This window comes from Pristiophorus japonicus, chromosome 1 (assembly GCF_044704955.1).
Source record: "Pristiophorus japonicus isolate sPriJap1 chromosome 1, sPriJap1.hap1, whole genome shotgun sequence".
Lineage (NCBI taxonomy): Eukaryota > Metazoa > Chordata > Chondrichthyes > Pristiophoridae > Pristiophorus > Pristiophorus japonicus.
In genome coordinates, this window is record NC_091977.1 from 333,906,416 (window position 1) to 333,925,017 (window position 18,602).

At 45.3% G+C, this 18,602-nt stretch overlaps 1 protein-coding gene across 3 annotated transcripts in view; it reads right to left on the bottom strand.

Moving 5' to 3' along the window:
- The window catches only part of LOC139257295 (thioredoxin domain-containing protein 3 homolog), a 242,399-nt gene that overhangs the window by 208,977 nt on the left and 14,820 nt on the right, over positions 1-18,602 (bottom strand). Inside the window, exons 2-3 of one of the 3 annotated variants that reach the window (XM_070874437.1) lie at positions 3,905-3,942; positions 3,767-3,824 (exon numbers count right to left, since the gene is read on the bottom strand). In XM_070874437.1, coding sequence (XP_070730538.1) covers positions 3,767-3,824; positions 3,905-3,937 — 91 coding nt within the window. In that variant the 5' untranslated portion in view covers positions 3,938-3,942. The remainder of the gene's footprint in view (positions 1-3,766; positions 3,825-3,904; positions 3,943-18,602) is intronic. The other 2 variants (XM_070874468.1, XM_070874506.1) reach the window with 2 other exon arrangements.

The window sequence follows — 18,602 nt, forward strand, 5'->3', positions numbered from 1 at the left end:
AAATAGTTGAAGCCAGAGCACTATGGGCAAAGATTGGCTAAGAGTGCTTCGTTTGGATTGCTACAGCGTCTGTAGTACAGAAATGGTTAAGTCTTGGCTGAATACTCTGCTGGAGAAATATGCTAACATTTTTCAGGACTCATACGAGAGCATCAAGGGATACAATGCACATATTCTGATTAGGCTGGATGTCAAACCTATTTTTTGTGTAGAATCATAGAAATTTACAGCATGGAAGGAGGCCATTTTGGCCCATTGTATCCGTGCCGGCCAACAAAGAGCTATCCAGCCTAATCCCACTTTATAGCTCTTGGTCCATAGCCCTGTAAGTTATGGAACTTCAATTGCACATCCAAGTACTTTTTAAATGTGGTGAGGGTTTCTGCCTTTACCACCATTTCAGACCCAGACCCCCCCGGGTGAAGAAATTTCCCTCAAATCCCCTCTAAACCTTCTACCAATTACTTTAAATCTATGCCCCCTGGTTGTTGACCCCTCTGCTAAGGGAAATAGGTCCATCCTAGCCACTCTATCTCGGACCCTCATAATTTATACACCTCAATAAGGTCTCCCCTCAGCCTCTCCAGTCGAGACAACATCCTCGTAAATCTAAGGAACTTACCTTCCCTTGTAGACCAAGGCCTTTACCATATGCATAAAAATTGCAGGTTGAGCAAATGCTTGATAAGTTGGAGGAAAACTGAGTTTTAGTGGACTGATAGGAGTCCCGTTAGTTGTAGTTCCAAAGGCAGACAAAACGGTATGGCTCTGTGGAGATTATAAAATTACCTGAATCGAGCAGTTGATAATGAACAGTACCCGTTACTGACATCACAGGACCTGTATGCAGAACTGGCGGGAGCTAAAGTCTTCACAAAACTGGGTCTCTCCCATGACTATGCTCAACTCCACGTTGACAAGGATAGTCAGCAGTATCTGACAGTCAACACACACAATGGTATCCCGTCCACACCAAAGATATTTCAGGCTACCATGGATCAGATCTTACAGGGAATAAATCACTGTTTGTGCAATCAAGATGATGTGTTGATAGCCACCGGCACAGAGACGGAAAACCTGGAAATCTTAGAAGTATTCAGATGGTTTAGTGACCATAATCTGAAGCTGAAGGGGAGTAAATGTGCATTTATACAGCGTGAGGTGGTTTACCTAGGATTGTGGGTAGATGCAAATGGTCTCCAACCAGTTAAGGAGAAAGTGCAAACCATCATGATGGCTCCGGAACAAAAAAACGTTACTGAATTGCGATCCTTTTTAGGCATGGTTCAGTATTATGCTCATTTCCTTCCTGGACTAGCAACGGTGCTTGCACCACCCCATAATTTATTAAAGAAAGGGATACTTTGGATATGGGACAAAGAGCAACAGAATGCATACGACACATGCAAGCAATGCTTGAGCAATATTGCTCTTCTCGTCCATTATAATCTGACTCGTGAACTAAGAATAGCATGTGATGCCTCTGGGTATGATGTGGGAGCAGTGATCAGCCATGTTATGAATGATGGGCAGGAAAAAATGGTTGCCTTTGCATCGCGTATGCTCAACAAAAGCAAACAAAATTATGCTCAGATTTGAGAAAGAGGCTTTGGCAATTATTTTTGGTGTTAAAAAGTTTCACCAGTTTCTTTTGAGACGCCAATTCACGCTAGTAACCGATCACAAACCGCTACTAGCATTCCTAGGCCCAAAGGCAATTCCATCTATGGCGGCTTCCGGGATGCAAAGATGGGCTATTTTATTGGCTCAGTATGATTACAAAATTGACTATCGTACGTCGAAGCAGAATGCAGTGACGGATGCTCTTTTAAGGTTGCCTCATGAAGAATCTGAAATTGGCCGTGAATAGTCAATCTTTACTCTAGATGTCGTTGATGAGGGCTTTCCAATCACTGCCTCTGTTATTGCAGAGCACACACAGAAAGATGCCACGTAAATTCAAAAAGTCAAAGGAAAAGGAGAAGGTAATAGTGCAGGGTAGCGATAGGGATAATGATAACCGAGTGCAACAGGAAGGGACAGAGCGTATAATCATAAGAGTGCATCAGAAAGTGGGGTCAGAGTAGGGAAAAATGGGAAAAAGATAAAATTAAAAGCTCTTTATCTGAATGCATGCAGCATTCGTAACAAGATAGATGAATTGCCGGCACAAATAGAAATAAATAGATATGATCTGATAGCCATTACAGAGACGTGATTGCAAGGTGACCAAGGCTGGGAACTGAATTTCAGGGGTATTTGCCATTTTGGAAGGATAGGGGAAAGGAAAAGGAGGTGGGGTAGCTCTGTTAATAAAGGATGAGATCACTGCAGTAGTGAGGAGCGACTTTGGCTCAGAAGATCAAGATGAGAAATAATAAAGGAAAGAAGCCACTGGTGGGTGTAGTCTATAGGCCCCCTAACAGTAGCTACACTGTAGGACGGAATATAAATTAAGAAATAATGGAGACTAGTAAGAAAGGAACGTCAATAATCACGGGGGATTTTAATCTTCATCTTGATTGGACAAATCAAATTAGCAAAGGTAGTCTTGAGGAAGAATTCATAGAGTATATTCGGGATAGTAGGGATGGTCTACTCCTGCTCCTATTTCTTACGTTCTTATGTTCACGGTGAGCATACTAGATCGTGGGCATGAAAGTGATGGCCCAAATTTTTGTTTATTGGCCTGAGTTGGATAAAGACTTAGAAGTACATGTACAGCGTCCCGAATCCGGAATTCCAAAAACCGGAATTGTCCGAAAACCGGACATTTTTGAGGTGGCCAAGATGGTGACATCGAGGAGCGAGGGATGAGAAACCAGTAGAAAATGCAGCGCCGGGGGGCCGTGGATGGTGAGGAGTGGAGGGAATCGGTGAGCGGAGGATCGACGTGAATTGGCAAGCAGCGAGGAGCAGAGGATTGGCGGGCGGCAAGGTCTGAAATCCGGCACGGATTTGGTCACGAGGATTCCGGATTTCAGACTATTGATTGTCTTGTCTGAAATCAGGCAAAACCCAAAAACCGGCATGGATTCGGTCCCAAGGATTCCGGATTTCAAACTTTGTACCTGTATTACTAAGTGTACTAACTGTCAAGACTGCAGGGCCATGCCAGCTAAAACCCCGCTGCAAACATGGACTTGGTCAATAAGACCATTCCAGAGAATACATACTGATTTTTGCGAGAGGGGCAGTGATAATTTTCTGATTTGAATCGATAGCCATGCCAAATGGCTGGAAGTACAGCATATGGGATAATCTATGACTACAGAGCGTACAAAGAATGGAGGTTGGAGCAGGAGAAAGCTAAAAGGTTACAACAGGATACTCTGGCTCAGCCGTCGAATTTGTAAAATTGTAATCATGATAAGTAATCTTTTTGAAATATTGTATAAATACCTAGCTTCTAAACAAAGGGGAAGCAGTGCAATGTATGCACCTGAGAAGTTTGTAGAGCTCACAGGCTTGTACAGCTGTTGCATTGTGAGTGGCTTAGCCAGTCATGTGAGGTTCACAAGACTCCATGAAACCCCAGTCAATTGAGTCTAGGTCATCCACGATGAGGTATGCAGTTGTGAGTCTAGTGGATGAACTGGTAATTTGTAGTGTGATTGTTAAACCTTGTTAATAAACCAACTAGTTCTTAATAGCAATGTCTGGCTATGAATTCTTAAGCAAGGAACCCATGAAGCAAATACATTACAGCTACCACATTTAGTGACTCAGGGAGATAACTCCATCTAACGTTAAGAGGTAAGCAAACCTGATAGGCCTTTTGCTTCAAACATTTCGTCCCACTGTGTTTCATTGTGTATTGGTGTCTGGTAGGGGAAAAATATCATTACTGACAATTTATTAAGATTTCAAAAATCTCATTTAAATTAGATGAAATGGTTCATACCTCAATTTGAATCTCCTTTCTCTTACCAGCCATTTTAACTGAAACAAACAAGTATTTCAAAAACACTGTTAAAATATTATAAGTATTGACTTCTGTAATCATTTTCATGGGTACTTTAAAAAAGTTTCTGATTTCTTATGCAATTTTCATTTATTTTTAATGACAAAGGAGCAAACTAGAGTAATTAATTAAGGATGCGGTATTATGGCAAGACCATATTTATTGCCCATCCCCAGTTGTCCTGAGAAGGTGATGGTGGGCCATCTCTTTGAACTACTGCAGTTCCTGTGGTAATGGTGCTCCCACAATGGTATTACGTCAGGAATTCCAGCAATGATGAAAGAACATTGATATATGACCAAGTCAGGATGGTAGGTGACTTTGAGGGGAATTTGGTACTGTAGCTTAGTGGTTCTGGATTAGAAATCCAGAGACTGTGAACTGCATTATCTCCACCACCATCCCAGCTGAGATGAGCTAACGGCATGGGACCTCCCTGATCCATCACTCAATTGTTGCCAGATAAATGTATTGAGTCATCAGAGAGCTACTTGATACTTTTGATCCACAAAATTAAAATAATTGTTTTCAGAATAACAACGCAGTTAAGCAATTTAGGTTAACAACCAGAATAAGCAATTGCAACCCTAAATGTAGAAGGCCATGCCAGGCGAAGTACCTGGCATATCTTAGAATAAGACATCGTTATCATCATAGGCAGTCCCTCGGGATTGAGGAAGACTTGCTCCCACTCTTAGCATGAGTTTTCAGATGATATTGCCAAGCAGAGCAGTGATCAACAATCCAATAGAATGCTGATCTGCATAGCCAAAACAGTAGAATGCAAGTTGGAGGGGTAGTGGCACTAAGAAAGTGCTGGGGACTATGTAGAGAAGAGTCACAAGGCTAATTAATTCATGCTAAGGGAATTAAGGATTATGGGGAGCGGGCGGGTAAGTGAAGCTGTGTCCACGGCCAGATCAGCCATGATCTTGTTGAGTGGTGGAGCAGGCTCGAGGGGCTAGATGGCCTACTCCTGTTCCTAATTCTTATGTTCTTATGTTCTGTCACAGGTGGGACAGACAGTGGTTGAAGGAAAGGGAAGGCGGGGAGTCTGGTTTTCCGCACGCTCCTTCCGCTGCCTGCGTTTGATTTCTACATGCTCTCGGCGACGAGACTCGAGGAGCTCAGCACCCTTCCGGATGCACTTCCTCCACTTAGGGCGGTCTTTGGCCAGGGACTCCCAGGTGTCAGTGGGGATGTCGCACTTTATCAGGGAGGCTTTGAGGGTGTCCTTGTAATGTTTCCGCTGCCCACCTTTGGCTCGTTTGCCGTGGACGAGTTCCAAGTAGAGCACTTGCTTTGGGAGTCTCGTGCCTGGCATGTGAACTATGTCCTAATGAATCTATTACACAGGGCTGAACTGCAAAAGCAGCAGGTCAAGCAGCTCCACAACCAGTGGATGACAGCAAAACTCTGGAGCCCTACCATATCCATTCCAGAACGGTGGTGGAGGAAGTTCATCTGTATCCTTATTCAGGCAGAACAGATGCTTTGCTGGACCAACATACCAACACTGTGGCTATGAGCAGGGTAGAGGCTGGGTAGACCCCCAAAGCCTCTCCATCAACTACAATGTTCAAGTCTGGAGAGTGATTAGATACTCAGGAGTTGCCTGGATGGGTGTAGTCACAAAATTCAAGAAGCTCAACACTATCCAGGACAGAGCAACTTGCTTGATTGGCACCTCTGTCACTATCCAGCCCCTCCATCATCAACATACTGTGGCTTAGAGAACCTGAGTGAGGAAGAAATCAGAACCAGAAAGGGAGTGGGCAAGTTGGCTAACTAGACCTCCCCACACAGCTCAGCGACACATGAAGATACCAGAAGAGAGAGAGAGGTAAAGAAAGACACATTTTGAAGAAGGCACATAAGCCACAGCAGATGATATAGTTAAAGACCACTGAAGCCTCAGACTATTGTTAACTTGGCAGTCTTGAACCACCACCCCCAAAAAACTCCAGATAAACAACTCAACAGCCTTGATCCACTAACTGGCCAGCCCTGCAACACCACCATGCTCAAAGCCCCTGTTCCTCCTGACCCCACAAAGATGTTTACATCATGCGTGGTGCTGAAATTGCTAAGGATGATGCTGAAGGAGTCTGCTACAAATTCAGGTTTGATGCAGGTATCTACTCAGATTCAATGTTGTCAGTTGCTTCCTTAAGCAACCTGGTTGCTCTCTTTTTTTAATGATGTACCACAAAACATACCAACAATAACTTGCATTTATATAGCGCCTTTAATGACATGTAGTAAAATGTCCTAAGGCTGTGTAAGGAACATTACAAAACAAAATTTGACACTGAGCACATAAGGAGAAATTAGGACAGATGACCAAAAGCTTGGTCAAAGTGATAGGTTTTAAGGAGCATCTTAACAGAGGAGTGAGAGGTAGAGAGGCTGAGAGGTTTAGGGAAGGAATTCCAGAGCTTGGGGCCCAGGCAGCTGAAGGCATGGCCGCCAATGGTGGAGCAATTAAAATTGGGAATGCGCAAGAGGCCAGAATTGGAGGAGCACAGATATCTCGGAGGGTTCTGGGCTGAATGAGGTTAGAGATAGGGAGAGGAAAGACCATGTAGGGATTTGAAAACAAGGAATGAGAATTTTAAAATTGAGGTGATGCTGGACCGGGAGCCAAAGTAGGTCAATGAGCACAGGAATGATGGGTGAACAGGACTTGGTCTGAGTTAGGATACGAGTTTTGGATGAGCTCAAGTTTATGTAGGGTGGAAAATGGGAGACCAGCCAGAAGAACATTGGAATAGTCAAATCCAGAGGTAACAAAGGCCTTTAATAAGAGTTTCAGCAGCAGATAAGCTGAGGCAGGTGTGGAGGCAGGCGATGTTACATAGGCAGTCTTGGTGATGGAGCGGGTATGTGGTCAGAAGCTCAGCTCGGGATCAAATACAACACCAAGGTTGCGAATGGTCTGGTTCAGCCTCAGACAGGTGTCAGTGAGAGGGATGAAGTCAGTGGCTAGAGAACGCAGTTTGTGGCAGGAACTGAAGACAATGGCTTCAGTCTTCCCAATATTTAATTGGAGGAAATTTCTGCTCGTCTAGTACTGGATGTCGGACAAGCAGCGTGACAAGTTGGATATAGTGGAGGGGTCGAGAGAGATGGTGCTGAGGTAGAACTGGGTGTCGTTAGCGTACACGTAGAACCTGACGTGTTTTCAGATGATATTGCCAAGCAGAGCAGCGATCAACAATCCAATAGAATGCTGATCTACATAGCCAAAACAGTAGAATGCAAGTTGGAGGGGTAGTGGCACTAAGAAAGTGCTGGGGACTATGTAGAGAAGAGTCACAAGGCTAATTGCTCGTGTTAAGGATCTTGAGAAACTGTGACATTCCAGCTTAGAAAGGGAATAAAAAAATAATTGGATGCTACAATGAGGTGATCTTAAGGAGGGAATTTTAACCTAAAAAACAGGTGGGTTGCGGCTGTGAGAGAAGTTAAAGGCCGGAATCTTCCCAGCCTTGCGAGTGCAGGTTTGGAGGTGGGCCCGCTGTCAAAATGGCCTTGATTGACAGCGGGTCGGCATCCCGTTCTCAACCCACCTCCTTGTCAGTTTCTCAACTGTCAGATCTGCATGCGGATTGCAGACCCGACACCAAGCAGCGGGCCACTTCATCAAGGTACTTAACAGGTAGTTTAGTGCTATTTAAGAGGATTAAAAGCAGGCATTTACAATTTTACCAACTATTTGACAGCTTTGCCATCCCTCAATAACATGCCAGCTAAGTGGAGTCGGGTTCTCAGTGACTCTCTATTGTTTTGGCAAGTTACCAGCTGCAGAAGTGGTATAAAAGCTACCATTTCACAGCTGTTCACTTTCCAATGTTCGAAGATGAAGCATTCAGGACTTGGAAGGAATTTTTGAGGTATATGCAGGCTGGAAGTGTTTGCAGTGAACTCTCTATTCATTGTCACCCCCTTGGAGCAACCTCTCTCACCATTGACAGATCGCTTCTGTCATTTCAACTTCATCTGCCATCTATTCCTGCAGCATTGTAGCTCTTAACAAAATCTCACCTTGGTACTCAGAATCCCACCATGATCAGCCCAACACCAGCATCACTAAACACGCCAGCATCATCACCAAACCTTCTCCGCAATCACCTGATGCTGCATAGGGCAAAGGGCATCAGCACCCGACCACTTTGTTGCCCGGGAGGCCAGGGATGGCATTACCATGGCTACATTTACTTCACTTGATGCTGTGCACCCTGGCTACCACATGATGTGCCAGGTTGGTATCACCCCACACCAGCACCATAAACCATACCCAAGCTATTCCTTTCACACTCATCACCATTGTGCAAGGTACCCTTTTGTCTGACCATTCACTAAAAATCACTAAGCCACTTCCAAAGGTGCACACAAATATGTCAAAGTGCAAAATAAAGATTTCAATGTTTGACAACACATTAGCAGAAACTCTATACAGGTATGGCGTCAGAAATCCGGAAACCTCGGGACCGAGCCCGTTCCGGATTCCGGGTATTTCCAGATTTCGGAACATCTTTGCCTGGGCTGAGGGAGGTAGGTAGGGCACGGGAGGGGGAGTCGGTCAGTCCGTTGGAGATCTGGGGGGTCGGGGGTGTGGGGTGGTTGGTTGGGTTGCCGGAGGTCAGGGGGTGGAGATCGGTTGGGCTGAGGCTGCGGGGGGGACGGTCAGGCCGGCAAAGGTCGGGGGGGTAGTCGGTTGGGCCACCGGAGATCGGATGGGGGAGTCAGTCGAGCTGATGGAAGTCGATTGGGCCGAGGCCGGGGAAGGTTGGTTGGGCGGCCAGAGGTCGGGGGGGGAGGGGGTGGGGTCGGTTGGGCCGCCAGAGATCGGGGCAGTTGGTCGGGCCACCAGAAGTTGAGGGGTCGGTCGGGCCGAGGTCGGGGGAGGTCAGTTGGGTCGAAGCCGAGTGGGGGTTTGGTTGGGCCGCCAGAGGTTGGGGGGCATCGGTCGGGCCTTGGCTGGGGGAGGTCAGGTCGAGGCGGGGTGAGGTCAGGCCGAGGCAGGGTGAGGTCGGGCGGCTGGAGGCTGGACTGAGGCAGAGGGAGGTCGGGCGGCCGGAGGGGTCAGTCGGGTGGTCGGAAGTTGGCGGGGGGGGCGAGATCGGGCCAAAGCCGGAGGAGGTCGGTTGGACCGCAAGAGGTCGGGAGAGGTCGGGGGGCGGCCGCAGGTCGGGCAAGGCAGGGGTAGGTTGGGCGACCGAGGTGGGGGGGAGTCTGGATTTTGGAACATATTCCGGTTTCTGGACGACCCCGCCACGGATCGGCCCAGTGTCCAGATTCTGGAACATTCCGGACTTTGGACGTCGCACTGTATGAACATTGGTTAAAACACCCAAGTGTCTACCTTTGCTTGTTGTTAGTTGATATGATTGGACGAGGTTGAGAGTGAGTGTGAGGGGTGGCTAGTGAGATGGGGAAGTGAAAATGTAGAAAGAGAGAGGGATCGGGGGTGGTGCAAGGTCAGTTGGTGTGAGTAAAGATGTCAGGAGTAGGATACGGAATGCAGAGTGATCGGCAGTGATGAGTGGCACAGCAGGATGAGGTTGAGTGTGGCTTTGCAGGAACGTTTCATGATCTACTGAGATCATTGAAAGGTTTGTACCACTGCAGCGAGGTCCTCCTGACGACATTCCTGCTTGTGCTCTCCTGTGCAATGTGCAACCAGGCTGCGTTGGTGTTCTGGGGAGGTCTCTTCCGTCCGTTGGAAGGGAAGAAACATAGAAACATAGAAAATAGGTGCAGGGGTAGGCCATTCGGCCTTTCGAGCCTGCACCTCCATTCAATAAAATCATGGCTGATCATTCCTTCAGTACCCATTTCCTGCTTTCTCTCCATATCCCTTGATCCCCTTAACCGTAAGGGCCATATCTAACTCCCTTTTGAATATATCCAATGAACTGGCATCAACAACTCAATGCGGCAGGGAATTCCACAGGTCAACAACTCTCTGAGTGAAGAAGTTTCTCCTCATCTCAGTCCTAAATGGCCTACCCCTTATCCTAAGACTGTGTCTCCTGGTTCTGGACTTCCCCAACATCAAGAACATTCTTCCCGCATCAAACCTGTCCAGTCCCATCAGAATCTTAATTGCTTCTATGAGATCCCCTCTCATCCTTCTAAACGCCAGTGAATAAAGGCCCAGTTGATCCAGTCTCTCCTCATATGACAGCCCAGCCATCCCTGGAATCAGTCTGGTGAACCTTCGCTGCACTCCCTCAATAGCAAGAACATCCTTTCTCAGACTAGGAGACCAAAACTGAACACAATATTCCAGGTGAGGCCTCACCAAGGCCCTGTACAACTGCAGTAAGACCTCCCTGCTCCTATATTTAAATCCCCTAGCTATGAAGGCCAACATATCATTTGCCTTCTTTACCGCCTGCTGTACCTGCGTGCCCACTTTCAGTGACTGATGAACCATGACACCCAGGTCTCGTTGCACCTCCCCTTTTTCCAGTCTGCCACCATTCAGATAATATTCTGCCTTCGTGTTTTTGTCTCCAGAATGGATAACCTCACATTTATCCACATTATACTGCATCTGCCATGTATTTGCCCACTCACCTAATCTGTCCAAGTCACCCTGCAGCCTCTTAGTGTCCTCCTCACAGCTCACACCGCCACCCAGTTTTGTGTCATCCACAAACTTGGAGATATTACACTCAATTCCTTCATCCAAATCGTTAATGTATATTGTAAAGAGCTGGGGTCCCAGCACTGAGCTCTGCGGCACCCCACTAGTAACTGCCTGCCATTCTGAAAAGGACCCGTTTATCCCGACTCTCTGCTTCCTGTCTGGCAACCAGTTCTCTATCCATGTCAGTACATTACCCCCAATACCATGCGCTTTGATTTTGTGCACCAATCTCTTGTGCAGGACCTTATCAAAAGCCTTTTGAAAGTCCAAATACACCAGATCCACTGGTTCTCCCTTGTCCACTCTACTAGTTACATCCTCAAAAAATTCCAGAAGATTTGTCAAGCATGATTTCCCTTTCATAAATCCATGCTGACTCGGTCCGATCCTGTCACTGCTTTCCAAATGGGCTGCTATTTCATCTTTAATGGTTGATTCCAACATTTTCCCCACTACTGATGTCAGACTAACCGGTCCATAATTACCCGTTTTCTCTCTCCCTCCTTTTTAAAAAAGTGGCGTTACATTAGCTACCCTCCAGTCCATAGGAACTGATCCACAGTCGATAGATTGTTAGAAAATGATCACGAATGCATCCACTATTTCTTGGGCCACTTCCTTAAGTACTCTGGGATGCAGACTATCAGGACCCGGGGATTTATCGGCCTTTAATCCCATCAATTTCTCGAACACAATTTCCTGCTTAATAAGGATATCTTTCAGTTCCTCGTTCTCACTAGACCCACTGTCCCCTAGTACATTCGGAAGGTTATTTGGATCTTCCTTTGTGAAGACAGAACCGAAGTATTGGTTTAATTGGTCTGCCATTTCTTTGTTCCCCATTATAAATTCACCTGAATCCGACTGCAAGTGACCTATGTTTGTCTTTACTAATCTTTTTCTCTTCACATATTTATAGAAGCTTTTGCAATCAGTTTTTATGTTCCCTGCAAGCTTCCTCTCATACACTATTTTCCCCTTCTTAATTAAACCCTTAGTCCTCCTCTGTTGAATTCTAAATTTCTCCCAGTTCTCAGGTTTGTTGCTTTTTCTAGCCAATGTATGTGCCTCTTCCTTGGTTTTAACACTATCCTTAATTTCCCTTGTTAGCCATGGTTGAGCCACCTTCCCAGTTTTAGTTTTACTCCAGACAGGGATGTACAATTGCTGAAGTTCATCTATGTGATCTTTAAATGTTTGCCATTGCTTATCCACCGTCAACCCTTTAAGTATCCTCTGCCAGTCTATTCTAGCCAATTCACACCTCATACCGTCGAAGTTACCTTTTCTTAAGTTCAGGATCCTAGTTACCGAATTAGCTTTGTCACTCCCCATCTTAATAAGGAATTCTATCATATTATGATCACTTTTCCCCAAAGGGCCTCGCACAACAGGATTGCTAATTAGTCCCTTCTCATTACACATCACCCAGTCTAGGATGGCCAGCTTCCTGGTTGGTTCCTCAACATATTGGTCTAGAAAACCATCCCTAATACACTCCAGGAAATCCTCCTCCACCGTATTGCTACCAGTTAGGTTAGCCCAATCTATATGTAGATTAAAGTCGCCCATGATAACTGCTGTACCTTTATTGCACACATCCCTTATTTCTTGTTTGATGCTGTCCCCCACCTCACTACTACTATTTGGTGGTCTATACACAACTCGCACTAGTGTTTTCTGCCCTTTGGAATTCCGCAGCTCCACCCATACCGATTCCACATCATCCTGGCTAATGTCCTTCCTTACAATTGCATTAATTTCCTCTTTAACCAGCCACCCCGCCTTCTTTTCCTTTCTGTCTATCCTTCCTAAATGCTGAATACCCTTGGATGTTGAGTTCCCAGCCTTGCTCACCCTGGAGCCATGTCTCCGTGATGCCAATCACATCGTATCCGTTAACTGCTATCTGCGCAGTTAATTCATCCACCTTATTCCGAATACTCCTCACATTGAGACACAGAGCCTTCAGGCTTGTCTTTTTAACACACTTTGCCCCTTTTGAATCTTGCTGTAATGTGGCCCTTTTTGCTTTTTGCCTTGGGTTTCTCTGCCCTCCACTTTCACTATTCTCCTTTCTATTTTTTGCTTCTGTCCCCCTTCTATTTCCCTCTGTCTCCCTGCATAGGTTCCCATCCCCCTACCATATAAGTTTAACGCCTCCCCAACAGCACTAGCAAACACTCCCTCGAGGACATTGGTTCGGATCCTGCCCAGGTGCAGACCGTCCGGTTTGTACTGGTCCCACCTCCCCCAGAACCGGTTCCAATGTCCCAGGAATTTGAATCCCTCCCTTCTGCACCATTACTCAAGTCACATATTCATCTGTGCTATCCTGCGATTCCTACACTGACTAGCACGTGGCATTGGTAGCAATCCTGAGATTACGACTTTTGAGGTCCTACTTTTTAATTTAACTCCTAGCTCCCTAAATTCGTCTCGTAAGACCTCATCCCGTTTTTTTACCTATATCGTTGGTACCTATATGCATCACGACAACTGGCTGTTCACCCTCCCTTTTCAGAATGTCCTGCACCCGCTCTGAGACATCCTTGACCCTTGCACCAGGGAGGCAACATACCATCCTGGAGTCTTGGTTGTGGCCGCAAAACGCCTATCTATTCCCTTTACAATTGAATTCCCTATCACTATCGCTCTCCCACTCTTTTTCCTGCCCTCCTGTGCAGCAGAGCCAGCCACGGTGCCATGAACTTGGCTGCTGTTGCCCTCCTCTGATGAGTCATCCCCCTCAACAGTACCCAAAGCGGTGTATTTGTTTTGCAGGGGGATGACCGCAGGGGACCTCTGCACTACCTTCCCTGCACTGCTCTTCCTGTTGGTCTTCCATTCCCTATCTGGCTGTGGACCCTTTACCTGTGGTAAGACCAACTCACTAAACATGCTATTCACGTCATTCTCAGCATCATGCATGCTCCAGAATGAATCCACCCGCAGCTTCAGCTCCGCAACGCGGTGCGTCAGGAGCTGGAGGCGGACACACTTTCCGCACATGTAGTCGTCAGGGACACCGGAAGTGTTTCTGACTTCCCACATAGTACAGGAGGAGCATAACGCGTGTCCGAGCTCTCCTGCCATGACTTAACCCTTTAGATACACTTAAATTGGCAACAACAATGCTAAAAGTTAATTACTGATATATATAAGGACGGGAGAGTGGAAAGCACCAGTTCAAAGTGTCACAGGAGAGAGAGTGGAGAGCACCAGTTCCATCTGTCGCAGGAGAGAGTGTGGTGAGCACCAGTTCCAACTGTCACAGGACGGGAGAGTGGAGAGCACCAGTTCCAACTGTCACAGGAGAGAGAGTGGCGAGCACCAGTTCCAACTGTCGCAGGAGAGAGAGTGGAGAGCACCAGCTCCAACCGTCACAGGACGGGAGAGTGGAGAGCACCAGTTCCAACTATCACAGGAGAGAGAGAGAAAACCTCCCTAAGTGCTGTGACTCCCTCCATAAGCATCTGGAGGAAGTTGAAGGGGTTAAGATCATTAGTATTTCTAAAAGTATTGTAGCTAAGCTTGTAATTCTCAGGAGTGTGGTGTGTGATGGGAAAGCAGACTTATCGTGGAGAGTCAAGCTGTGGAAATGGCTGGTTCACATAGCATGGTCCGAGATAACAATACAAAAGGAGGATTGAAACACTCCAGTTTGTCTGTCATTAATAACAAATATAATCAAGGACACAGGTCTGGGAACAAGTTCTTTATAATTACTTAACCGTAGAAAGATAATGATGTAGCACGTAACTAATCAGATAAGAGGATCACGAAAGTGACATAATGGAATTGTATGTACCAATGAAATTATTGTAACTAGGCGAGGACTTGTGGCGTGTTAGGGGAAACAACCAATGGAAAACTTCCACGCGTATGCTTCATGATTTTGTTTGTATTTTCACTGTATAAAAATAGCAACTCCAAAGCTGCTCGGAGAGTACGGTTGGTTTGGGTCACCGAGTTACTAAACTCGTGTAGAAGCTGTCTCTCCCTTGATCGAGTGCTTTATAATAAACGATTCTTTTCTCTGAAACAGACCTGTGTTGTGTATCTATGTGATACTCGACAACAATTGGCGTAGTCTGGCAGGACGCACCCGGATGAAAGACAGACGGAAATTTGCAGACCATCACGAGTGTGTTTTAAATACCACTTATAAATCCGATGTAATCTGCCACGAAACGTGTCGGTCACCTGGGGTGTCCGAACTTGTAAGAAAGGTCTGTCGCGGTGTTGGAAGTAATTTAAATATGTTGTATATCCGTCACTATATATAAGTCAAAGTGAAAAACTGGTAGTGGTTGCAAACTCTAGATTTGAGGACCAGATTAGGGAGGCAATCAGTATTGTTAGTCCGGCCGAATGTTAGAGGAGTCCAAGGGCTTGGAGACAGTTCACAGAATCCGGTGGAAGGGGTAGACGTGCCCAAACGTGAGATGGTATGCAAGGATCTGTTGGACTGGGGACCAAACGGGTCGCTGAGTAGATACTTTGCGGATGACCATAAGAAATTAATAATGACTATGTTAAGTGATGGGTGGGATCCCAAAATAGAGCTGTCCAAACAGAAATTATGGTGGGAGAAACAGAAAAATTATAAGTCATCGATGGGATTGTAGACTCTAGGTTCAAGGAACCCGATTAGAGGGACAATCAGGATCTAAGAATACAGTGAAATCGATGGAAATATCGGTGGGACCGTAGACTCTGGGTTTAAGTGAAACCGAGTAGCGGGACGGTTGGTATCTGAGAATACAGTGAAACCGATATAGGGGTAGACATACCGAGCTGAGTATGGCGTGTAAGGATATGCTGGACTGGGGGCCGACAGCTCCCTTCGGAGATATTTTTCGGACGACCATAAGAAACTGATTGTGACTATGTTAAGTGACGGATGGGATCCCAAAGAAGACCCCACTAAACAAAAAGAATGGTGGGAAAAACAAAAACACAAGAAAGTCGCCAAGGCAGGATTGATGGTGGTCAGTCAGTGACCACCATCACTGTATAAGGCCATGGCCAGGCCACAATTAGAGGAATTGCGCAAATTAAGAGTAGGAGATAGAATGGGAAGATCTAAGAAGTATATAAAACCGACACAGAAGCTTCAGCTCTTGTGCAGAGAAAGAAAGAGATAAGCTTTAGTGAGTGGTTGTGTGGAAGTTTTCTTGACTGTAGAATATTTGAGGTGGGAGTTAATGAATTTTTCATTTGTCTGAAAGCTAGTCTTTTAAAAGAGAAATGGTGCATCTGTATGTTTGTTTTAGCTCCACCCACTTTTTCGGGCAGAGAGCTGAAAGTTTTTAACCTTTGTAGTGTTGTCCTAGATGTGGGAAGTTTTAAGAATGTGTGAACCTAGAATTGAATGACATTTTAAGTTATAAACACAGATGTGGATTTATTTTGATGATAAGTTACGGAGCTAGGAAATGCATAAAGGATAGGTTTGTTTAACAAAAGATAAAACTTCAATTAAAAATGTGTGGTCTCATTTTAAATCAATTAGAATCATAACAAAGTGCTGTCTTTTCAATTTGGTTATTGCAAGCCGAGACGCCCAATTATTTGTTAAAAAAAAAACACGTAATCATTGATTATATTGGGTTGAAAGACAATAAATTTAGTCTATGAATGAGATAAAGAAAGGAGAAGGGAGAGTGTATTGCCTTTAAAAAAAAAGCCTGCGTGGGTTTCTCGAGGCTACAGGCTAGAGGAAGATCTGCCCTCGTTTTCCTTTGTGTAGAATCTTGTTTTAAATGACATGAAAGCTTCTAGCTCAGTAAAAGAGATTTAAATTGGGATTTTGAGATATTTTAGGTGATACCTCCTTGATAAACATTTTGGTTGTATTGGAAAATCTTGAGTTTGAAAACCTTTTTAAAAGAAACAATACCTAACAGTTTAGGAAAAAAAATACCAAAAAGTTTAGAAACAATCTAAAAATGCCATTTTCTCTGATGAGAGACAGAAATGCCGTTTGGGGGAGACAAGATAAGATATGGACGTAACCTTGGAAATGATTTGCGAGAACTTGAATTGCAAGCACTTCTGTGTTAAGATAGTTTATAAACTTTCACTTGTTTTTGAAATACAGGAAACCGGACAATTCTGGTCAGAATGAGATTACGGGCCACACCAAATCGAATGACAGGATTAACCCCCTATGAGTTAATGACTGGATGAGCAATGAAGTTACCCGAGGGGATGGTTACAGGAGGGGCAGAATTAAGACCATTACCAGATTGAGTAAGCAGCTGAAAGAGATGCGGCAGGAAGTAAGAGAAAGACAAAGAAATGAGGATGAAGATAAAGGGATTAAACCCTCGGCGGTAGTGCCGGAGATTGGAGCGAAGGTAATGGGTTAGAGAATTGCCCACAATGGAGCGGACCATATGAAGTATTAATCAGTGGTGACACATGTGCGAGTATAAATATGAAAGGTGGAGGCCGATGGAAACATTGGTCCCAGCTGAAAGAATATAAGGGTACGGCTGATGGCGGAACCTAAGTTACTCCCGGTAATCTACTCCTTAAAATATGCCTTGGAGTAGAAGGAATGGAGGAATGCATTGATAGATGGACTTTTCGGGGGACTAGGAGTAATATTTGTAATACCAGGGGTACTTGCCACAATTAAATGGATCTGGGAAAGGTCACATGTCTGGAGATCCGGTAGAAGTAGAAATGGTAAGAATCTAACTAAAAACCTGGAATATCGAGGATGTGTTTTATCAACAGAATGTATATAAACGTGATCACCATCGCCCTTATGATTCTACAAGGACAAGGACAAGCTACCACAGAAGCATATACCCACACCAGAGGGTACAACAACTATGTAAACCAGCCCCTAGGGGGGCGGCTTCCGAGTGTCAGGAACGTTTATCTTGAAGCCACAAGATGAGTGGATAACAAAACTGTTACCTGAATATCGAATACTGTATTGTAAACCAGGGGAATTAACCTTGAGAAAGCGCATGGTAGTTAAACCTGGAACAGAAGTAATAGTTGACCCAGACAGGGACACGGTTTTAGAGCCAGCCTCGGTAAAAGCGAAAGAATGGGTCATATGTCAGGAAGAGAGAATGTGTTCAGGTCCAACAGTGGTGATTTATCAGCAAAAATCTGTAGTCACGACCCCAGAACCAACAACACGACCACCAATTACTTGCCCCCTCCTTACTGAAGGTCCATCCAGCGGGTTGGTGACGCGATCGGAGGGAATGTTGTTATTTGACAATGTGCAACATGAAATGTTACCTGTGATCATAAATTTAACAGACCTATACCTGCCAGAAAGGTGTAGCCCCAAGACTAAAGCGTTGTACACATGGTGGCTAGCCACAATCCTGAGAAAAGCTAGTGACGCATCAGGAGCAAGGAAGTATCACAAGCAGCTGAGACACAAAGAAGGAAGACAGAGGAGATCTATAGTAAATGACATACTAACTGGAGTAAATACAGGGACCTCTCTAATAAATGCACTAGATCTACAGACGATCCAAGCAGGAGTAGATAGTTTGAGGGGAACGATGGAGGTCCTAATGAGGAAACAGGCTGGGATAGGGATAGAATCTTCAGAGTTAGGATCTAAAACAGCCAAAATACTGCTAGAGGGTATATCCGTATTGGAAGGCCATGTACGAACAATTAACGAGATAAATAAGCAGGAACGAGAGGATGATGCCGAAAACAGGAAAAGAGACACATGTCATGCCTATACGGATGGATGATTTGTCAGATGAGACACAATATGGATCAGATACAAACTGGGTGAGTTCCAGACTGGGTAAACAACACCCAACTGAAAATGGCACAGCACACTGGGCCATTAGACGCCTGCACCCTGAAAGGAATGACTAGGGTGTATGCGGTTACAGGAGGATGGAAGGGGAAACAAACCCCTATCGTAGGAATAATACTAGTGATCCCCATAATAAACCAAGGCTCATACCCATATCCTCT